The sequence below is a fragment of the Oryctolagus cuniculus genome, chromosome 3 (assembly GCF_964237555.1).
Source record: "Oryctolagus cuniculus chromosome 3, mOryCun1.1, whole genome shotgun sequence".
Lineage (NCBI taxonomy): Eukaryota > Metazoa > Chordata > Mammalia > Lagomorpha > Leporidae > Oryctolagus > Oryctolagus cuniculus.
In genome coordinates this window covers 72,144,269-72,168,406 of record NC_091434.1, presented here as the reverse complement: position 1 = coordinate 72,168,406, position 24,138 = coordinate 72,144,269, and the positions used below count along the sequence as shown (strand labels likewise).

The following is a 24,138-nucleotide window of genomic DNA, read 5'->3' as shown; positions in this document are numbered from 1 at the left end:
TCATCCTCCTTGGGCCATCCTCTACTGCCCTCCCCAGCCACAGCAGAGAGCTGGACTGGAAGAAGAGCAACCGGGACTAGAACCCAGTGCCCATATGGGATGCTGGCGCTGCAGGTGGAGGATTAACCAAGTGAGCCACGGCGCTGGCCCCCAACTTCTGTCATTCTTGAGGCTACTTCATTGGTTATAGAACAATTTCTCCTCCAAACTTTGAAAGCAAATCTTTGTCTTCTGACATTAGTTTTACTACCAAGAGGTCCTACGTCCCAAAGTTCTTTATTAAATGAACACATTCCCTCTCTCTCCTGCAAAATTTTAAGTTCTCCTTTTCCCCAGTTTTCTAAAATTCCAGAATAATGTGCCCAAGGAGGATCTTTGTCGTATTCAATACTCAGTGAACGTTTTCAGCTTCAAAATTCCTATCCTTCAATTATAGAAAATGATCTTGGATTACTTTTTAAATCATGTTTTTCCCTCAGTTTTCTCTGAACTCTCTGGAGCTGCTATTAACTAACAATTACACCACCTGGGTTGTACCACTACATTTTTTTCCTACTTTGATTTTTTTGTTTGTTTTACTTTCAGAGAAATTTTCTTGACTTGGTCTTCTAATCCTTCTATTTCTTTTTTTCTTCGGCAAGTTTTTAACTTGGTTATGCAGAGTTTGATCATAGAACGAACATATGGTGAGAACATTAAGGAATTACAGAAAGGCTCATGGTGTCAGAGAGAACAGGTGAAGTCAACACTCCAGGCATCTGAGAAACAGTCATAATGCAAGATTGCAGAGACCAAATCTTGTTAGTGGCAGAGGGTGCAGGATAAAAATGGAGACTTTGATGTCCCCTAGTGTTGCCAAATAAACATGCAGCTTCTTAATTTATAGTCATTTTTTGAAGTTGTAATCTCCTGTATCACTGAACCTCAAAAAGCAACTGTTTTTCCAAATCATTTCAAGCCCTGTTCAATCAATCCTTCCCCTCTCATCAATAATGGTTAGGTACCTTATTTGAAACGAAAATAACTCTTATTCATTCCTTTTTCATACCCCATAAATTTCACTCCAGGAAATAGGCAGTCTCCCAGCACAGAGCTCATTTTCTGCCTCTTTGAAATGCAAACCTAAACGAGTGGGTATTAGTCCTTTGTCTTCAACATTAGAGGGTGAGCATGCAAAGTTTCCAGGCAGCATCTTTCCTCTGCAACTGCCTTGTCACTGCCATTTTTTACAACTTAACTGGAATGCATTTCTCTACTCTCTGCCTCTCTAACTTGGCAACCATCAACAACTCCGGCATGACCTGTTAGTCTGTGAGATCATCTTTGCAGTAATCTACCAGGAAACACTGGTGAGGGGATATTTACAACACCTCTCCATATGACACAGCTCAGGCTTACTTTGTTGGCAGAATTTCATTTCTTGACCACAGGAAGAAAAAAATGGACATGCAGAGTAGGTTTGCAAGGAAGGTGTAGGAAGGCAAAGACATGGTGATGGCAGGAGACCTTGGTGGAATCGTGCAGCCTCGCTATTGAACTTTTCATTTTTTCTATCTAGAAGTCTTTTGTGTCTGTTTTTTGTATGTTTATTTTTATAGACTTTTGTTTTTATTGAAACAGATGGAAATATCTCCTCTTGTGTCACTGAGTGTATTTATTACCACTCTGAGTATTTTCCTAATGTTTGCATTGTTTCTGCTACTAATAATTCCCTTTCTCCTGTATGTTCTATTGTTATCACTTTCGCTTTATATGCTGAAATATTTCCTGGGTGTCTGGTGAGCAATGGCAGACTCTGAGGAGCCTGGGAAAGCTCTGAGTGGGTGCAGTGGGTGCATGCTGTCGGTGAGTGGGCCTCACAGCATGGCAGTCTTGCTGGGAAAGTTTCTCTGGAGGATTCCTAGCATTAAGGCCTTTGGTCTCTTAGATTGGCCACTATCTCTAGAAAACCACTCTTCAATCTTCTGTTGTGTAGAGGCAGAGGAGTCACAGGTTGGTAGGCAGTCAGGGTGGTCCTGGTGGAAATTTAGGGTGCAAAATGCTTGCTTTCCCCAAAAGTTACCTTTAGCAAGGTCAAAAGTGCCTGCCCCATTTCGTAGGAATTTCCAATTTTACGCAAGGGAGTGGCGATTCAATCCTTCTTGTTCACAGTGTACTGTAAACACAAGTTACCTAGCCCTACTACAGATCAGGTCTTTTGGTGGGTTGTGTCTTTGCCTTATAACTGAATGTCAAGCTGATTGTCAAAGTCTTTTTCTTCCTCAAAATTGTGCTTAAAAACCCCACTACTCCAGCCTCTTTGGGTTTTTCCTCTCTTGAGGCCCCCCTCCAGGCCACTCTGGCTGAGGTCTCTGACTTAAATAAATCTTGCTTTTAAATACATCTGGCTCTTCTCTTCGCCTGGTCCACTTGGAAATTCTTTACTTCCAACCTCCTGTCTGTCTCCTGGATGCCAGTTGCCCCTTCAACTGCAACTTGCAGTCCCCTAGGGCAAGCCTGTCTGTGAGCTCCAGCAGACAGGAAGCACCTGCTGAGATTGGGAAGGGAAGACATCCTGCTGCAGGCGGGGTCGGGGAGTGGGGATGGGGGGGGGTAGAAACTTGGAAGGGGGGGGCTCTGTGCCTCTGTTTCTACACACCCTTTCAGCTCATTCTTCTATTTTCAACCCCCAACTGTCCCCCTTCTGGAAGCACCCACCATCTTTCATATCCTGAGCTTTTCTGGGGGATCTCTAGTACAAAATAGGATGTTCACAGGCTTCCCTGAAGAAACACATTTTTGTTCTCTCTTGTCTTCAAAATCCATTTCAGTTGTCCATTTCGTTTTCTGTTTCCCCAAATGTTGTTGGTATCATTTTTTTTTAAAGATTTATTTATTTATTTGAAAGGCAGAGTTACAGAAAGGCAGAGGCAGAGAGAGGGAGAGAGGTCTTCCATCCGCTGGTTCACTCCCAAAATGGCCACAATGGCTCGAGCCGGGCCAATCAGAAGCCAGGAGCCAGGAGCTTCTTCCAGGTCTCACATGCGGGTGCAGGGGCCCAAGGACTTGGGCCATCTTCTACTGCTTTCCTAGACCACAGCAGAGAGCTGGATCGGAAGTGGAGCAGCCAGGACTTGAGCCAGTGCCCATATGGGATGCCAGCACTGCTGGAGTGGCTTTACCCACTACGCCACAGCGCCGGCCCCTGCTAGTATCATTTTGCTTTCTTTATTCGTGTGGATTTATGCCTTCTTCAATTCTTTTAATAGCATTTAGTGGTGTTTTCAGGGGGCAGGGGCAAACATGAGTGTGTTTCTACTGTCTTCAACTGACTCTTTGTAGAACACCTTAGGAAGCTACAGCAAAGTAAAATGCACTGTTTTCATGAATAGGATTTCAAGGAAACAAAGAACAGACACCAAAATGTGTGTGGGTGGAGGGGAGTACTAGGTCTTGGTACTATTCCAGCAACACTGATAAATTCTATGGTGACTTCAACCACCACCATCACCACCACCACCCTGCACTGCACCCTGAATCTACTGCTAATCCCGGCCCCCAAAGTCTTCCTTAGCCAGAGAACATCTGGTGTATCAAAGTCTTCTTTTCCCTGTCCTTAGCCTTGGAAACGAGTGACTTGGCTTTCACATCCAAGAAAAGCTGTGTTAAAAACACAGCGGCTCTTTGTTCCTTTGCTCTTTTCAAGTTTGACACTGCTTATTATAGACCCGGCTCTGGGCACACTGCATGTTCAAGAATGAAATGATAGCCGTTTGCCCTAGAGGAGTCCAAAGTCTCATCTACTCCGTGCCTTGTCATTCATCCCCACCAGTGACTGGAACTGGTTCCCGCATAGAGAAGCATTTGGTGATGGCTGAGCAGCTGCTTGACCTTGGATTTTCACACACACGGATCCCAGTTGCTTTCATTTTCAACATGGACATGTAAAGCTGAATTACCGCTGAAGGTCATTAGAAATTAGCTTGGATCCCAATGTACGACAATGTCTGTAATGGTGGAATGTCAACATTCCTCTCTAAAGAAAAAGAACCCCCCACACTCCTGCCTGCAACTGGTGCACCATCTGTGCAGGACGCTCTGTGTCAGGTCAACTGATGGGGGATCCCGTGGTCACCAGCTTGTAGTAGGCTCCTTTCTGCACCATCAGTTCTTCATGCGTCCCCTTTTCAATCACCACCCCTTGTGACATGACGGCAATGATGTCTGAGTTCTGGATGGTGGACAAGCGATGGGCAATGACAATGCAAGTCCGACCCTCTCTAGCTTTGTCCAGAGCAACCTGCACCGTCTGCAAAGAGAAGATAGAAAGTTGGTGCACAGTGGCCTGACTGGCCCCCAGCCACCACTGCACAAGGTTAGGGACACACCTTCTGGGTAACAACAGGATTAAGGTCAAATAAGAGGACAGAGGACTCAGCAGGTATTCACAAGGTGCAATGCATCAATGGCTTAAATTGCAGGGCACAGGCTGAGAAATTTCCATGAAGCGAGAATGAATGAAACTATGAAGTCACTATATAACTTTATAATACTTGATGGTCTAGTTTACTATAATGCTACCAAGAAAAGAGCGTGGGGTAGCATAAGTGGTGATTCCTGATACTGTTTTTCATTGAGGTCATTTTAGTTTTCTCTGAAATGAAATCTTGATTTTAAGGAGTTAATAATAAATTTTGAATCTCATAGCTGTGTTTTCCCCAGTTGTATCTCCTTTCATGCAAACTTCACACCAGATACCACTTCCTTATTTGTGCTGTATGTGGCCTTCCTGCTCTGTCATATAACTTTAGAACTATAAAATACTTGTATGTGTTGCATAACGGATGTCCTAGATTATTTTACCTTGTTTAAGAAGCTAATTAGTTGACCTCAAAAAAAGAACTTAGCCTAAAGACTCTTAAAATAATTTTTAGTTTAAAGTTAAGGAAATTTGTTTTATTTGAAGCAATCTTATGTTAAATTGTCTTCTCTCAATTATTGTCCTTTGGTTCTACAAAGTAGTGTCAACATAGACTGCTAATAAACTAGAAAATTAAAAACAGTGCCATTTTATAAGGACATACCTTGTAACAAAACACTCATTTGCAATGATACAAGACTTTGAAAATCAGTACATACCTTTTCACTTTCTGTGTCTAAGGCAGAAGTGGCTTCATCTAGTAGCAAGATTTTAGGGTCTCGTACAATGGCCCGGGCAATAGCAATGCGTTGCTTCTCTCCTCGAGAGAGTTGAGATCCCTGGGACCCAACGTTAGTTTCATATTTCTGGAAAAATTATGGTAAGTTTGAGAAGCAGAAAACAACTGTTGCTACTGTGCCATATGGAGCACACATCAGTGGTGCCTCTGTGAATTTAAATGGTTGTTTTTTAACTTCAGAATAGCGAATGAGTCATACAAAAGACATCAAATTCACTTAGGAATACATAAAAAATAGGGCATTTTTGGCCTTTGTGCTGGGGAATGAAAGGGACTTTGACACCTATGTCTTCCTTTATCTAAGTTTATATATTTTAACATTTGTTTATTTTCATTTTATTTAAAAGGGAGGGAGAGGGAGACAGACGGGGGGGGGGGGAGAGATCTCAAACCAATAGGTTCACTTTCCAAGTACCTGCAGTAGCTGGGGCTGGCCAGGCTGAAGCCAAGAGCCTGAAACTCCATTTGGGCCTCCCACATGGATGGCAGGGCCATCATCCACTGCTTTCCCAGGTGCCTTAGCATGAAGCTGGATCAGAAGCGGAGCACCCAGTATTTTAACTTGCATTGCAATATAGAATGATGGCATCCCAAGCAGCAGCCTAACCCACTGTGCCGTAGCATATGTCCGGAGAAGATCCCATTTTTAAGATCCTCCTTGACTCGCGACTCCCTGATACCTAGGCTCTTATCTGGAAAACCTTTCCATGATGAATTAATCCCAGGAATGCCTTTTAAGATATCTTCCAGTCCATTGTTTTTACTGGGGAAGCTTCCTTCTGGAACACAGCCTTGGGTTGAAATCACACTCTGCTACTTACTTGCTCAATGATCTTAAGCAACTCATCTAAATTTCTTTGAGCTCCAAATTCGGCTGAAAAAAAAAATGCAGTACTAGTACCTCATTTACAAATTTGTTGTTGAGTTTTAGATGAAATTAGGAAGGAAAATGTCTAGCCAAATGCCTGGGCAGGTTACCTAAAAATAGGCCACATGTATGGAAAATCTACTATGTATCTGGTCTTATACTATTCTAGCTGGATTGTTATTTGACATTCAAAGAAGCTATATTCTCCCTGTTTTCCAGATTATAAAGTTAGGTTCCAAGTTGCAAGAAAAATGCACGAAGACAAACAATAAGCAGTGAAGGTTCCATCTACATCCAGGGGTGTCTGGCTTCTGAGTCCTTGCCCTTGACCACTACTCTTTCTTGCCATCCACAGCAAGGTCTGTTTCCATCCTCTGCCTCCCTTGTCTCCGGACGCATGCTCAAGGAAGCCAGTTGAGATCCATGACAACCTCCTTTTCCTTGTAGAGACAAAGCTCTCAGTGAAGAGCCTCATGTGCAAGTCTGTTTGGGAGAGAAGCACTGAGCCAACTCAAGCCAGTGTCTTACACAAAATGTGTAGGGTGCTCAATAAAGGCTCATGGAATAAGTTAATCTTCTGGGGGACACACAAGATTTGTTTTTCAATTCAGGATGAGGCAAATAGTTATTTCTTTTTTTAAAATTTTTTTTAATTTTTTTTTTTTTTTGACAGGCAGAGTGGACAGTGAGAGAGAGAGAGAGAGAGACAGAGAGAAAGGTCTTCCTTTGCCGTTGGTTCACCCTCCAATGGCCGCCACGGCCAGTGCACCGCGCGATCCGATGGCAGGAGCCAGGTGCTTCTCCTGGTCTCCCATGGGGTGCAGGGCCCAAGCACCTGGGCCATCCTCCACTGCACTCCCTGGCCACAGCAGAGAGCTGGCCTGGAAGAGGGGCAACCAGGACAGAATCCGGTGCCCTGACCGGGACTAGAACCCGGTGTGCCGGTGCCGCAGGCGGAGGATTAGCCTATTGAGCCATGGCGCTGGCCAAATAGTTATTTCTATGTGCTTGCTGGTTAGGTTACCCAAGTTAGAACCAGGCCAAGAGCCCAAGACTTAAGGAGACTTTGCAAAAAGAGCAAACGAAAATGTCGCTACATAATCACTTACAAAGGAAAGCTCTGAGTAATATTCATAAAAGGATGTGAGGGGATGTTTGGGTGCTACAATTTGATTCCTTGTCTTAATTTTCCTTGTGATTGACCACCAAGAGAAACACTCTGTAGATGGAAAAATGCAGCTGATACATGCTACATTTGGACCCGGCTCCAAGAGACACCCAGGCAGTTGCAACTTACTCCACCATATACAGCCTGCTCTGCCAAATAGAGAAATAATGGTGTCGTCAGTGGAATAGCGGCAGCTTTCCTGGGGTGGCCAATAAGTGCATTTTTTCATTTTAATGGTTTGTTTTTTGTTTTGCATTTTGCAGCCGGAACAATCTCAGCACGGATCAGTAATTGTCTCACAGTTGCCTGGTTAGTAAGTGGCAGAGCTGACATTCAAACCTGTGTCTGCTTCGAATCTCAGAGCTTTGCCACTGGGCTAAGCTACAACAAATTCTATACCGTCCATTGGGATGGATAACATAATACTTTCTGAAACCAAAGAGTCTGTTGTTGATGAAGGACATTTACTTTGCTGAAAAGACTAAGATAATCCCAGATCACTGGGAAATAAATTGTGTTGCCTCTGAACTTGTCCCCGGGTCCAAAGCTTCCTCCTTTTTGGCCATTCTACCTCTCCCCATGCCTGCCCCACACGGGGAACGACGAGTTTGGCACTCACCTCCGGGAGCGACATGACGAAGTCATGCAGCTGCGCCTGCTTTGCAGCTGCTATGATTCTTTCCATGGGGATTTCTTGGGTGTTGTCCCCGTACTTAATATTGTCCTTTATGCTGCAGGCAAACAACACCGGCTCCTGGGAGACAATTCCAATGTTTGAGCGGAGGAACTGGATGTTCACTTTCCTGCTGTCATGCCCATCTATCATCTGCCAATAGAGGTGACAACAGCGGGTGTTCAAGCTTAGCATTCCAGCGGTGAGGAAAATTCATATTCTAGAGGTAAGTGCTATGCAGGACACTTCTCTGCTTAAGAAACAACAATCCGAGGACTCTGGGAAACATTATGTTGCCTTTGATGTCCAGAGGTGGTGCCTGTCAGGAGTTGTGTTGAAGCTAACATGGATCAAACTATAGTTTGGCTTGTTTGTTACCTAAATTCTAGCTCTACAAGTGGTACAGATGAGGAAGATATTCAGGACAGTATGCAGTTAAGAAAAAAAATTTCTCCTTATACTTTAGTGTAGCACATTCTCTACAAGTATGAAGAATTACTCAATTCTGAGGCTTCATGAATTATGGAAAGGAGTTTCTGAAGCAAAGTTATAGGATGAAATAAGGGTCAAATCTATCTTCTTGATTTTACTGACAACAGTCTTTGAATAACTGAGATAAGAGGCCCAGTCTACGGCCATACCACCCTGAACGCGCCCTATCTCATCTGAGATAAGAGGCCCAAGTAAGGAAGCAATACAATCACTTAGTCAATCAACATACATTGAATCACCTGCCACAAAGGCACCATGCTAAACAGTCTGTGTCTGCTATATATATAAAAAACATAACATCTGTATCTTGGAACTCACAGTCTAGTTAGGTAGTCAAGCAGAGGTATTCAAATGTCTACATTTGATCTGGTTCACTTGGAACAGTAAAGGTACAGTATGTCTAACAAATGGTTTTACAGAATTTGGCCTTCAGATTTCAGACAAAGATTATGATAGGAAGTGTGATTATGGTATATTTTAGACAAATTCTCAGCAAAGGAAAAAATGAATATTATTAGAAAAAACATAAGGCATTCCTCAGCAACTATTAGTGCTTACTCATCTTGTTCTACTTATTTCCTACAGGACTGGAGTCTGTAAGGCACAATTGAATACATAATTGAATACCAGAGCTGCTTAGTAATTGTTGTATATGTGCTGTACAGTAAGTTCCTAGAAGACAGAAAACATGTTTTATGCCCTTTAGAATCTCTCATAGAGAATACTGGGCAAATTATAGGTATCCAGTTAAGTGTTGAAAATTGAATATTTGCATTAGGTATCTTCCTTAAGAGCAAAGGAGATTTTTTTTTAAGATTTACTTTTTATTTATTTGAAAGGTGGGGTTACAAAAGAAGGGGAGAGACAGAATGAGAGATAGATCTTCCATCTGTTGGTTCATTCATCAAATGGCCATAATGGCTGGGACTGAGCCAGGCTGAAGCCAGGAGCCTGGCTTCTGGGTCTCATGCATGAGTGGCAGGGGCCCAAGCACTTGGACCATCTTATGCTGTTTTCCCAGGCTCACTAGCAGGGAGCTGGATTGGAAGTGGAGCAGCAGGGACTTGAACCAGGGCTCATAGAGGATGCCAATGTCCCAGGTGGAGGCTTAAACTGCTATTCCAAAATGCCAGCCCCAAGAAAAGGAAAATTTTCAAAATTGATTAAAAATAATAGGTTTTTCTACTTAAGAATATTTCCAGTAATTTTTTGTAATGACGTAACAATGTACATTGTGCCTAGGAAATGGAAGAAATCATCCTGACTTCTTCATGGGCCTTGCTTCCTGAGACTGCCACAACCACTGAGCAGCGGAGAAACAGGCTTTGTACGCACGTCAGTGTTGCAGAGGTCAGACGGGAAGGATCCAGGTCCCTACGTCCCACACTGAGTGATCGGATAGCACTGACTTTGAAAATCTGAACCTTCTCACTTACAGTAACATTTCCTGTGTAATGGGTTTCCCAGGTTCATCTATCACCACATGCTTTCAAACAAATTAAAATCTTTACAGCTGAAGTTAATCACAGAAGTGACTATTTAGGTTACAAGCAATCAACTTTTCCTTCTTACATTCAGAACGCCCTAGATTTCGCCAAAATCTATCACTTATTTCCTTTCTCTTCTATACGCAAGAGAGACTTGAGTTGCCTTTTTCAAGCTTCTGTCAGCATTTCTCTTCATAATGTTACCAATCTTCATTGCAATGAAGATGATATTATCCAGGGAAATCAGAAAGTACTTTAAAAACATTGTAAACAAATGGTCAAGAATGGAACAAAATAAAATGTTTTCAATCCATATCTGAACCATCTCTCTTTTTTCCTTTTTTATTTGTGTGTGTGTGTGTGTTGTTCTTTCTTTTTTCCTTCTTGTTTTGAAACATCTCTTAGAAAACTTCTTGTGAGCAATGCGCCAAAAAAAGAAGGGTGAAAACTGGAAATGAAGATTAGGAAATACTGAATCTAATCCAAGAAAACACTGGAAGGAACTCACAGGATGATAATTAATTTTTCAACAAGCAGAGATAGCAGTTAGTCCAGGCTATGACAGAAAGGAGGGCAAGAAATAGGTCTGTCAGCACAGATGGCAGGATGGAGGGATTGGAAGAACATGGGATTACTATAAAGGCAGAGAATGGAAAAAAAAAGAGCATTTTAGAAAAATACTCAAGATAGAAAATGTAATGATAATGTACCTCTTTATTTGAGTGTGAAATGAACAATATTTACATAATCATTTTAAAAGCTGTAAAAATTGATCTTCAACTTTTAGAATCAACCTAGAGTGAAAGCAGGAAAGAGAATCCCTGTTATGAATGGAATGTAGGCATTTGTATTGTTGATTACATGAAAGTATAGTAAGGACTTGAGAAGTAAAAAGAGAGAGTAAGAGGTGAAAACAAAGGAAGGATTGCTAGCATTCTCATCTTAAAAAGTGGGAGTTCATGAGCTATTATCTGTAAGTGGTGGAAAAGCAACACAAGTATACTAAATGTAAAACAGACTGTGAAAATGCTGTTACCATATTGGGAGGAAGTGAGGAGAAGGGGAATGGCGAGGTAAGCAAGATCACCTGTTAAGAATACGTCAACAGGATCTACATATGTTAAACTGTGAAATAGCACCATATCAGTTAGAAACATAGAAGTGATCACTGGAGATCTAAAAGCATCAAGTGGTTAACAACAGTTGCCTTGGACCAGAGAACTAGGAGGTGTGGGGTAGAAAGACAGAGCAGGATATTGCTTTTTATTAAAAGCCTTTACTTTACCTTTTAATCTTCTGCACATATAACTTCAAAGGAAAGGAAAGAACAAAGAGAAATGAAGAAAATGCTGTGAAAAGTAGGCGATTCACCCACTTTTCAAATACGCTTGCCAAAGTTTTATCATACATGGCTATCAATCAAATCCCTTGTATTATTTTAGACTTCAGTTTCTTGAACCAGAATTGTCTCAGCTTTTTTCATGCTCAGTCCCCTTTCTTGCTCATTTATTATTGTGTCCTTTATCACCCCCGCTTTTTCCATTCCTCGTCATTAGTTTCCTGATTAGTCTGCACTTTCTGCTCCATTTACGAGTAAGTGAATGCTTCTGTTAAATACACTCATCTCCAGCTTTGCAGCGTGCCCGGTTTTCTGTGCCTAACTGGTCAGCAGGCCATCTGGAACTGGGAAGAAAACAATGTTAGAAATTGTGAGGTGGCATCAGGTCAACCAGCAAATGGCTGGAACCTGGAGAATATCCACAGAGGTAAGTGTGCAGGACAAGCACTTTCGAGAGAGTCTGGCAAGACTCAACCTGGAAGACAGCAATTCTGCCCACAGACAACATCCCCTAAAGCATCTGCACTGCTTACCACTTTGCCATGGTCAGGGTCATAGAAACGTTCCAACAGCTGAATGCTGGTGCTTTTGCCACATCCGCTGCTGCCAACAAACGCCAGCGTCTGCCCGGGACTCACTGACACTGAGAGACCATTGAGGACTTGTATATCAGGCCGAGAAGGATATGTAAATTTGCAGTCAACAAAGTCAATCTTCCCCTGGAAGTTGTCCTGTGGATGGGAGGGTTGGAATTAAATCCTCATACATTCCTACTAGAGTCTAGAATACTGAAAGTATACCTAAATCTGAGTTTTTAATCCCTAAGAGCCTTCAAAACCAAGCTGCCAAAGTCAAAGTATAGAGCTAGGGCGGTGCTGTTGCACAGTGGGCTAAAGCCTCAGCCGCAGCGCCGGCATCCCATATGGGCACCAGTTCGAGTCCTGGCTGCTCTACCTCTGATCCAGCTTCCTGCTGATGTGCCTGGGAAAGCAGTAGAGAATGGCTAAAGTTCTTGGGCCCCTGCACTCATGCGGGAGACCTGGAGGAGGCTCCTGGCTCCTGGCTTCGGATCAGCTCAGCTACAGCCACTGCAGCCATTTGGGGAGTGAACCACCAGATGGAAGATCTCTCTTTCTCTTTCTCTGACTCTACCTCTCTCTGTGACTCTGTCTTTCAAATAAATAAAATAAATCTTTAAAACATTTTTGTAAAGGATAGAGCTAGCAATTTAATGAAATGACATTCTTTTTTTGAAAAAAAATTGTTTAAGGTATATAAATTTCATGCATATCATATATACAGATTTAGGAACATAGTGATCTGTCCCACCTACACTCCAAGACTTCTTCTTCCTCCCTCTCCTGTTCCCATTCATAGTTTTACAAAGATCTATTTTCAGTTTATTTTATACTCATGAAGTTAACTCTCTACTAAGTAAAGAGTTCAAAAAATAGTATGAAGAAAAAAACACTGTTCCTCAACAGAGGAGACAAGGGCTGTAAACAAGCATTGAATCTCAAAATGTTCTTTTCACTTCAATACATTACATTTTAGGTACTCTGTTAGTTACCCCAGGTCGGGGGAAAACATATGGTATCTGTCTTTGTGGGACTGGCTTATTTCTCTAAGTATAATGGTTTCCAGTTGCATCTATTTTGTTGCAAAAGACAGGATTAATGAAATGGAAAGACATTCTGTTCCTTAGTCTAGAGGTACAGAATGAAGAAAGGCTTTAGCAGTGACGTGAATGACCTTTGACCTCTTACTCTGTTTTAACCCAGGGGGATTTCCTTGATATTCATTCCTTACATTTTGAATGGAAGAGAATAGCTAGAAGACATTATTTATTACAGAAACCACCAACTGTCCAAATCCCTACAGCTCTGTTCCCCCAAAGACTTAAAATAATACTATGCTTGAAATGTCTTAGAAAGTTACTTCAGGTCTGTCCTGCAAAATTGAATAACTCAATTTTATGTTAGGGTGCTCAAAACTCTCTGAATTATGAACTCTAGGAATGGACAGACATTTAATAGACCACTAAAAGGCTTTACTTTTACTGAGCTGAAGGAGAAACAGAGTATTTGACTACTTTTAAAAGATTTCAGAATTGAGTTCAGATATACAAGTGTTAAATCTGTTTTATTGAATATCCTGAGACTTCCAAAACTGGGCAGGGAAGATTAAAAATCACCTCTGCAGAGTACCAGTTAGAAGAAAAGATACTTGTTGAGAATTCATTAATTTTCTGGGAAACCACATGAGCTAAAAACCTGAATCTAGATGAACATGAATCATTTAAATTTTATTAAAAAGGAAGAACTGGTTTTCCTACATGCCACACCAGTACAGCATTTTAAAGCATGGTGGTTGAGTACATCTCTGATGACATCTAGTTTCATTCATTTTGGAACTAAGTGTGTTTTATATTACACAGAATTTATATCACTCTTTGGATATTGTTGCCATCTTCAAATGCCATTTTTATGAATGATTTTTAATACTAATTTACTTAACTCCTTTACATTTATAAATATGCTCTCTGTCCATTCTCAGTACATGTGAATGAACCCGTGTACTCTATATTGGATAGCATGAACCTATATACTACATGTGTATAAGCTAAGGATATTGTCTGAACATTCCCAATGGCTGGTCTGTGTGTACACACACATAAGGACAGCCCTCTTCCTTCTCAATACTTACCCATTTTTCACCTGCGCTACTGTACACATTGATTGGAGGTTGTCGGTCCAGCAGTTGAAAAAAGCGTGCAGCTGATATTTTCGCCTTGGCATAACTTGGGGTGTAAGAGGAGGCTCTCCCAAGAGCTGTTGCACTCAGAACAACTGCAGAGATCACCCTGCAATCAAACAGACAGCCAGGAGGAGAGGTGTGATCCAAGTGATGACCTAAGAGGCAGGAGTTCAGGAGTTTAGCCCTGGTTGGGCTGGGAAAAGATTAAGTCACTTCAGATTCGACTGGGAATGTGAGAGATTAGTGTTCTCAAACTGTGTTCTATGAAAGAGGTGAGGGATGGAATGACTGAAAAGGGAGAGGCTCAGACCACTACACCCAGATTCAATTCTTTTTTTTTTTTTTTAAGATTTATTTATTTATTTAAGAGGCAGAGTTACAGAGACAGAGAGAGAGAGAGGCGGACACACACACACACACACACACAGAGAGAGAGAGAGAGAGAGAGAGAGAGAGAGAGAGAGAGAGACTCCATCTGCCAGTTTACTCTCCAAAAGGCCACAGCTGCTGGGGCAGTACAAACCCAGGACCTTCTTCCTGGTCTCTCATGTGGGTGCAGGGGCCCAAGGACTTGGGCCATCTTCCACTGCTTTCCTAGGCCATAGTAGGGAGTTGGATTGGAAGAGAAGCAACTGGGATATGAGCCGGCACCCATATGGGATGCCAGCACCACAGGTGGAGGCTTAGCATACTACACCACAGCGCTGACTCCCAGATTAAATTCTTTTTAAAAGAAATTTGTTTGAGGGAGAACAAAGACTTCCAAAAATAAAAATAAAAAAAGAAAAGGAAATAGGAAGGGGGCTTTAAAAATTACCATATAGGGTTGATTTTCTTTGTAGTTCTAACATTCCTTGAATCTACAACAGAGGTTACAAGGTGGTGATTGGTGGTCTAAGCATAAATTCTGTGCCAAACTACATATAACCCATACTTCAGATGCTATGAGAAATATACACTTGTCTGTTTCCTATTTGTCCAGCCTTTAACTATATTCAGGATGTGCTTGCTCAATGAACAAAAGAGTAAATGAAGAAGTGAATAATAAATGTGGTGAAAGATCTGTTGCTGTATGGATTATGATGTGAGGGGCAGTCCCTAAGGTTGTCCACCAGTACTGCATGCACTGCTGGCCTGTGTCAGGTGGGGATGGGAGGCAGAGTGTGTGTCTTCCTGCTCAGTTTATAAGCAGGAGTCATTTTAGGCTTGAGTTGAAGATTCAGACATCCCAGAAGCCCAATTCAAAGCTCAAGGAAGTGAAAAGCACTTGTAATAAAATGGAAGGTGGGGAAGATGACTTACCATTAAAGCAAAGTCAAAAAGCAGGAATTTTCTGTAGTTCCCAAATTTTTACATGTTTTAAATAATTTTTAAGAACCTTATATGGAGTGAGCATTTAGCCTCTAGGTTAAAATCCCCATGTCATGTATTGCAGTACCTGGGTTCAATCCTTGGCCCCTGCTCTATCTTCCTGCTAATGCAGACCCTGGGAAATAGCAGTGATGGTTCCAGTGACTGGCTCTCTACCACCCATACAAGACACCTGGGTTGACTTCAGGCCTCCTGACAGCTCAGTCCAAGCTATAGCAGGCATTTGGGGGAATGAATCAGTGGATGAGAACTCTTACACTGTCTGTTTAATAAATAATAAACCAGACGAAATAAAACAACCCAAACAAATCAACTCATCCTTTTAAAGCCTGGCTATAACAAAACACACTTAAAAGCTAGCTTTACAAAAAAAAAAAAACTTATATAAACCAGACAAAAACAAGTTAACAGTGTTTTCTGATTTGGTTTAGTAGCTTAAATATGCAAAGACTTAGGAAAATAGACTCTCCTGGTTGGAGTGGGTGTAGTAGGGCAGGGTAAAAGTGCTGGAGGAAAGCTACAGGTAAGAAGGTAGCACTCATGGATAGAGAATGAAACCCAAAAGATTTCTACAGAGTTCACTTTTTCTAATGTCTTCCAAGGCTATCTGAGACCATCTGCCCCTCAGCATCCTCCACCATACCTGTAGACATGTGTGCCCAGCCCCTGGTGCCTTGACACACTTAGGGACTCATTTCTGCAAATGTGAGAAACAGGCCTCCAGGCTAACCTCAGGAAAGCAGTCTCTGGCTATATGAAAGGAACCTAATGCCCTTCATGGTCTATGCTGTCCCTACTTAGGTGTTAGCTGGAAACACTCCTTCTTTGTGAAAGAGTAGAATTTATATATGATAGCTCTATGAACCATCTCACTCAAGACCTCCAGAGTTTCTCAGCCATCAAACATGGTAGATTGTTTGTAAAAATGACCACACTGGGGCCAGCACTGTGGTGTAGCAGGGAGAGCTGTCACCTGTGATGCCAGCAACCCCATAAAGGCACTAGTTAGAGTCACACCTGCTCCACTTCCAATCCAGCTCCCTGCTAATGTGCCTGGGAAAGTAGTGGAAGATGGCCCAAATTCTTGGGCCCTTGCTTCCACATGGGAGACCCAGATGAAGCTTCTGGCTGCTGCCTCCAGCCTGGCCTCGTCCTAGCTGTTGCAGCCATTTGGGAATGAACTAACCAATGGAAGGTCTCTCTTTCTCTCTCTCCTCTCACTCTCTGTGGCTTTGCTTTTCAAGTGGACAGAACCATTTTTTTAAGAACACATTAATTCAGCCTGCTATGCATCTCTTTTCAATATGGCTGTTTTACTCCTCTCACCAAAAGGCTGATTCCATTTTTCTGTTCTTTAAATCTGGGCTTGAGATGATGGCCCAAAGTACTTGGGTTTCTGCCACCCACAGATGGGTGTACTTGGCTCCTGGTTTTGCCCTGGCCTAGCCCTGGCTGTTGCAGACATTTGGTGAGTGAACCAGCAGGTGGAAGATCAATCTCTCTGCCCAACGACCCCCTCACCTCTTTCTGTCACTCTTTCAAAGAAATATCTTTTTTTTTTTTTAAAATCTGTGCTTGGCTTTCTTTGGCCAAACAAACGTTGGAAAGTGTGACACAAGGAGAGACCCGAAAGGTACTTGCACACTGGGGCTTGTCCTCTTGTTGTATTTGCAGCTCTCACCAGAGAGGCCATGTGGACACAGAAGTACATTCAGAAGCCTGATGGAGTCAGCCCAGGCCAGAAAAAAGCACTGTGACAACCCACAGAACCCTCAGAAATAATAAATCCAGCAAGTGTGGGATGCTTTATTGTACAGCAAAAGCTAAGTGAGAGAATCAGGCTATTCCTCCCTTGAGCGTTCACCTTTCATAAATATGGATATTCCTCACCTGAACACGTAGCTGAAGTGCAGCCCCTCATTGGAGATTAAGTAACCTCCATATCTGTAGGAAGCAGAATTTGCAATAAATGTTATGCATTGGGAAAAGCCAAAGCAGAGTCCGTAAACATTTGCCTTTTTGATGGCCATCTTGTATGGCTTCTCCAGCTCGGCCTCAAATGTTTCGATAAACTTCCTTTCCTTTCCAATTCCAGCAACAGTGCGGATGTTACTGAGGGCTTCACTGGTAATCTGAAGAATGAAAGAGAGTCTTAGGAACAAAATGGTAGAAATAATTCCTTTACAGCAGCATTTCAGCTGCTACATGGATTCCATCTGGTGCAAATGGCAGAATGTGGTACCAGCCAGAGGTGCGGGCACACTCCAGAAACACAAACTGCTGCTGGAATTAACCCCAACTGGACCGTGAGACAGCTTGTCAAATACATTCCAGTTCCACCATACCATGGCCTTGTTGCCTCCACTTGTGGCAGAGAGAGGAAGGGGAAAAGAGATACACATGTCTATCCTTGAAAGCATTTTAACTTCTTTGAGAATTCTTTTGACATGTCCAAAATGGTGTCTTTAGATGTCTTCTGAGATCAAAGATCATTTAATACCATAATTTAAAATAATATTCTATTTTCCCCAAAATTAATCTACCTAAATATTGTGTCTAACTTAAGTATAATGCTTATCTTTTAGTCTATACTAGGAACCCGTGTTTGTTTCAATCCAAACTCTAGGGCAAATCATTGTCACTTCTGAGTGAGAGTCAGGCCCAAGCATGTGCTGCCTTCTGCCACTGGCACAGGCAGTCATTTTGGCTTCTGCCTACTGGGCAGTTTTCACATTCCCTCCTTTATATGACAAAATATAGATTAGAGAGAATTTATTGAGTGTGTGTATGCGTGTGTGTGATTTCTGATGTCTACACCATGATCCCCTCACTTATCTCTGATGATCAGATATTAATTAGAACACACTTTTTTAAATGCATATTTAAAACCTAAACTGTGGCTTGTGATTCTGTTTGGAAAGGACATCGGCCATAAGCCTAGCTGACACTGATATGTGAGCATAAAAGTGTGTGCTGATAAAAAAGATGCTAGCTCCTCTTTATGTGGACAGCATGAGTCCAGGAGCCCATTAGGCTGGAAAACCTAACAGACAGAAAACCGGACCATTCAGGCTTCCCGCAAGCAGATGCGGAACAAATGGCTGTCTAAGAGGATGTCAAACATGCAACCCTCTGTGTCAGCCTCATGGTTTCTCTGCACCTGCTCAAATGCATGGCCTCAGAGCTTTCTTGGAACAAGGCACATATGTAAAGAGCTAGTGGGAGGCTTCTCACAGGGAGGGTTTGGGGGCTGGCAGCTTCTTTAAGTCTCTTTGGCCTCCCCATTTCTAACCATTTGTCTGAGAACTGCTGTCTCATACAGTCTGGAAATTTGATCTATGAAATTACCTGTCCCGCCTTCTCCAGTGCCTGCTTGTCTCGAGAGGCAAATCCTGTCAACATCTTGGTTTGTAAGGCTCCTGACAAAGCCAAGAAGGGGAAGAAGCATACTATGACCAGGGTGAGTTTCCAGCTGAAGAGGAAGGCAATGATCATGGCCACGGTGACGTTAGTGAAGGAATTGACCATCATTCCGATTTGAGAGCCAGTAGCCTGGGAACAAAAGCAATTAGCCTATCTCAGACAGAGTCTATCCTACCAACAATCATTATGTGAAAAGGCTATTTTACATGAAAAAGGTAGGACTTTTTTTTGTTAATATGATAAAATATTCCTAACAATGTTTACCATTTTAGCCAATCATAAGTTGCAATCCAGTGTCATTAAAGACATTCACAATGTTGTATAACAGTCACTAACGTCCATACCCAAACCTTTCATTATTTTCAACCAAAACCCTATAGCCATTAGACAATAATCTCCCTTTCCTCCCTCCCCCAAGTACCTGGTAATTTTTATTCTATTTTCTCTCTCTCTGAGTTTGCCTATTCTAGATACCTCATAGGAGTAGAAACAGACATCTGTCTGTCTGTTTCTGGCTTAATGTTTTATTTTCCTCTCCTTTTTAAAGATTTATTTATTTATTTATTTATTTGCAGACAGACAGTGAGAAATGGAGGGGGATCTTCCATCCACTGGTTCACTCCCTAGATGGCTGCAATGGCTAGACTTGTGCCAGGCCAAGGCCGGGAGCTTCCTCCAGGTCTCCTACATGGGTACAGGAGCCCAAATATTTGGGCCATCCATCTTCCACTGCCTTCTCAAGCCAGAATCAGGGAGCTGGATTGGAAGTGGAGCTCCAGGACAAGAACCAGCACTCATGGGATTTTGGCATTGCAGACAACAGCTGAACTCGCTATGCCACAACGTTGGCCCCGGGGTTAATGTTTTCAATGAAAAGTTCATTTTCACTGTAGTATGTCAGCATTTCATTCTTTTTTAAGGCTGATTATGTTCCATTGTATGTTTATATCACATTTTATTTATACATCCATTGATGGATACCTGTTTCTTTTTCCCCCATCTTTTGGCTATTTTATGAATAATGTTGCTATATGCACTGGTGTGCAAATACCTATTCATGCCTCTGCTTTCTATTCTTTTGGATTTGGGCCTAGGAGTGGAATTGATGGGTTGTATGGTAGTTCTTTGTTTAAAAAGTCAAGTTCTTTTAAATAATGATATCCCCTAATATAACTGAAAACTGGATTAATAAAAGCCTACTTTATTCATAGCTTCTCAGAAGCTCAGCTATTGACTAACTTCATTTTACAGATGTCAGAGCCACAGCAGCACATCTGAGATTAATGCAGTCCTAAGCATGGTCTACATGTGTCTCAGGCACATATGTGTTTGGGTTGTTTGAAAAATACCACAGCACTGGGCTTGGGCCATTATTATCAGTGAAGATGAATGTTTCCTCTTTAGTTATATGCATAAATTCATTCATTTATTTGAAAGGCAGAGTAACAGAGAGAGGGGGAAAGACAGATACCTTCTGTCTACCCAGAATTATATTTTTAAAGTTGATACAAGACTATTACAGAATATTATTTTGATTTTATTGAAGTTAGCCTGTTAATTGGTACGAAGTTACATGTTACCTTAACATAAATGTGTTCAGTCAATTCAGATGGAAAAAATGGATTCAGCCCCCAATATAAGTGGAGGTGGACCACTGTGGTAAGTATTATAAATTCTAATCAGAAGTATTTTATGGTTCCAAGTCTTCTTTATTTCAGTTACAGCTATGCAGATGTGACTAATGTTTGGTGTATGCTGTATAAAGTAGTGGGCATTGTGGTACAGTGGGTAAAGCTGCCACCTATGATGCCAGCATCCTATATGGGCCGGTTCATATCCTGGCTGCTCCACTTCCAATCCAGCTCCTTGCTAATGCACCTGGGAAACAATGGAAGATGGCTCAAGTGGTTGGGCTCTTGTACCCATGTGGGAGACCAAGAAGAAGCTTACAGCTTTGGCCTGGTCCTGCTCTGGCTGTTATGGGCATTTGAGGAGTGAACCAGTAGATGAGATATCTCTCTCTCTCTCTCTCTCTCTCTTCTCTCTTCTCTCTTCTCTCTGTCTCCCCCACCCCCACCCCATAACTGTGCCTTTCAAATAAATAAAATACATCTTTAAAAAGAAAGTCAGGGCCGGTGCTGTGGCATAGTGGGATAAGTCTCTGCCTGCAGTGTCAGAATCTCATTTGGGCGCCAGTTCATGTCCTGGATGCTCCTCTTTCCATCCAGCTCTCTGTTATGGCCTGGGAAAGCAGTAGAAGATGGCTCAAGTATTTGGGTTCTGCACCCATGTAGGAGACCTGGAAGAAGCTCCTGGCTCCTGGCCTTGGATCAGCCCAGCTCCGGCCGTTCCAGCCTTTTGGGGAGTGAACCAGCAGATGAAAGACCTTTCTCTCTGTCTCTCACTCTCTCTGTCTGTAACTACCTTTCAAATAAATAAAGAAAATCTTAAAAAAATTGAAAGTCTTGTAGATTTATATATTCCCTACAATAGCAATCATTGTGTACATGTGTGTTGTTTCAACCAGAAATGAATTTTTTGAAGTAGTCAAAAAATTTCCAAGTACATTAGTACATTTTAAGAATTAATATCCAGGAATTGATAAAAGAATTTTGAAGGGGAAAAACTGTGTACAAGGATCTTCATTACAAGATATTTAAAATTTATCATGTTATAATTAAAATGGAGAGTTTTAGCATAGATTGATCAATGAATGAAAACACAGAATTCCCAAATAGCTCCAATGTGTATGGAAAGTTGGTATTCAAGATGGGAAGGAGGATTTCAAACAGTGGGAAATGAATCTGTTATATTCAACAAATATTGTTGAAATATTTTCTATCTCATTCGAAGAAACCAAAGCCACATATCTACTTACATCAATATTAAGATAAATTTGACCTTGGTTAGCAATCTCCTTTTTTTTTTTTTTTTTTTTTTTACAAAGAAGGTACTTTTTAAAAAACAAAAATATTGGGACTGGCGCCGTGGGGTAGTAGTAGGCTAAGCCTCTGCCTTTGGTAGTGGCATCTCATATGGGTGCCGAGTCATGTCCCAGCTGCTCCTCTTCTGATGCAGCTCTGCTGCGGCCTGGGAAAGCAGAAGAAGATGGCCAAGTGCTTGGGCTCCTAACTCTGACTTTCAAATAAATAAATAAATCTTTAAAAAAAAAGATAATTACATATTTCTCCTTTAGAAGCTTCTTGCAGGCTGAAGGACACCATGTAGTCTTTCTTTCATTTCTTTTTAAAGATTTGTTTCTATTTTTTTCTTTCTCTCTTTCTTTCTTTCTTTTTTTTTTTTTTTTTGACAGGCAGAATTAGACAGTGAGAGAGAGGGACAGAGAGAAAGGTCTTCTTTCCATTGGTTCACCCCCCAAATGGCCACTATGGCCGGCGTGCCGCACCGATCCGAAGCCAGGAGCCAGGTGCTTCCTCCTGGTCTTCCATGCAGGTGCAGGGCCCAAGCACCTGAGCCATCCTCCACTGCCTTCCTGGGCCACAGCAGAGAGCTGGACTGGAAGAGGAGCAACCGGGACAGAATCCAATGCCCCAACCGGGACTAGAAACCAGTTTGCCGGTGCTGCAGGCAGAGGATTAGCCTAGTGAGCCACGATGCCGGCCTAAAGATTTCTTTATTTACTTGAAAGGCAGCATTACAGAGATGGAGAGGGAGAAGCAAAGGGAGACAGGGAGAGAGGGAGAGAGAGCAGGGAGGGAGGGAGGGAGAGAGATGGAGGGAAATCTTTTGTCTGCTGGTTTACTCTCCAAATGGCTGGAATGGTTAGTGCTGGACCAGTCCAAAGCCAGGAGCCAGGAGCTTCATCTGGGTCTCCCACATGGGTACAGGGGCCCAAGCACTTGGGCCATCTTCCATATGGGATGCCAGTGCTGCAGGCAGTGGCTTTACCTACTATGCCACAGTACCAGCCCCTAGTTTGCACTCTTACAGAAGTTGAGAGTAAGGTAGTAATTGCCAGATATCGGAGAGAGGATGAGAGGGAGAGGGAGGGATGAGGAAACATTTGTCCATGGGTAAGCCATAGGAGATAGGAGAAATAAGTTGCAATGTTCAATTGCACAATAGGGTAATCATGGGTGATTATAATCATTGTCTCAGATACATAATACATGCTTGAAGAGATAGATATGCTTAATCTGAACATTACATTATATGTTTATATTTTTTATTATTTAAAACAATTTTTTTTATTTTTTTGACAGGCAGAGTGGACAGTGAGAGAGAGAGAGACAGAGAGAAAGGTCTTCCTTTTCCGTTGGTTCACCCTCTAATGGCCACCACGGCTGGTGCGCTGCAGCCCGTGCTGATCTGAAGCCAGGAGCCAGGTGCTTCTCCTGGTCTCCCATGGGGTGCAGGGCCCAAGCACTTGGGTCATCCTCCACTGCCTTCCCGGGCCACAGCAGAGAGCTGGCCTGGAAGAGGGGCAACCAGGACAGAATCCGGCGCCCCGACCGGGACTAGAACCCGGTGTGTTGGCACCGCAAGGTGGAAGATTAGCCTAGTGAGCTGCGGCACCGGCTGATATATTTATATTTTGACACATCACATGATATCCCAAAAATGTGTACAATTATTGTGTCAATTGAAAAAATAAAAATTAATGAGTAAGCTAAAACAAGAAGCACGCATCAACAAAAAAAAGTAATGGTTTACTTATTTAGCTTAAGTTCAAGAGTGGGGAAAATAGGCACTGGAATAGTCAAACGATGAGTGAAACTGCTACCAAATTTCCTTTAACAGGGAGACAATGCATATCAAAATCCTTCACAATTATTATACATTGTAATCTAGTGACTGAATTTTGAGAACTAAGGAAGTAATAAATGATATGGCAAGTTTTATTTTTAAACTAATATGAATGTGGGGGGCCGGAGCTGTGGCTTAGTGGGTAAAGCTGCTGCCTGCAGTGTTGGCATGCCATATGGGTGCCAGGTCCAGTCTTGCCTGCTCTACTTCTGATTCAGCTCTCTGCTATAGCCTGGGAAAGCAGCAGCAGATTGTCCAAGTGCTTGGGCCCCTGCACCCATTTGGGAGACCTGGCAGAAGCTCCTGGCTCCTGGTTTTGGATCAGCTTGGCTCTGGCCGTGGCAGTCATTTGGGGAATGAGCCAGCGGATGAAAGACCTGTCTGTCTCTCTCTCTTTCTCCTTCTCTCTCTCTGTCTCTGTCTCTCTGTAACTCTTTCAAATAAAATAATAAATAAAAAAAAAAACAAAATAAATAAATAAATTTGGGCAGGTATGTGGCACAGTGATTAAGTCACTGTTTGAGATGCCAGCACCTCACATCAGAGTACTTGGTTCAAGTCCTGGCTCCACCGCTTCAAATCCAGTTTCCTGCTA

General features: G+C 42.3%; 1 protein-coding gene and 1 long non-coding RNA gene across 4 annotated transcripts in view; one reads left to right on the top strand and one right to left on the bottom strand.

The window, feature by feature from the left end:
• Positions 1-2,853: 2,853 nt before the first annotated feature.
• The window catches only part of ABCB11 (ATP binding cassette subfamily B member 11), a 110,455-nt gene continuing 89,170 nt past the window's right edge, over positions 2,854-24,138 (bottom strand). For 2 of the 3 annotated variants that reach the window (XM_008258414.4, XM_008258413.4), the window contains exons 22-28: positions 18,702-18,905; positions 17,244-17,485; positions 13,932-14,088; positions 11,759-11,956; positions 7,854-8,060; positions 5,119-5,265; positions 2,854-4,288 (exon numbers count right to left, since the gene is read on the bottom strand). In XM_008258414.4, the coding sequence (XP_008256636.2) occupies positions 4,088-4,288; positions 5,119-5,265; positions 7,854-8,060; positions 11,759-11,956; positions 13,932-14,088; positions 17,244-17,485; positions 18,702-18,905 (1,356 nt within the window). In that variant the 3' untranslated portion in view covers positions 2,854-4,087. 3 annotated transcript variants of the gene reach the window in all.
• On the top strand, positions 7,892-10,199 carry LOC138848985 (uncharacterized). The gene is made up of 2 exons (XR_011387274.1): positions 7,892-8,133; positions 9,642-10,199. It is a non-coding gene; the product is annotated as an uncharacterized lncRNA (long non-coding RNA).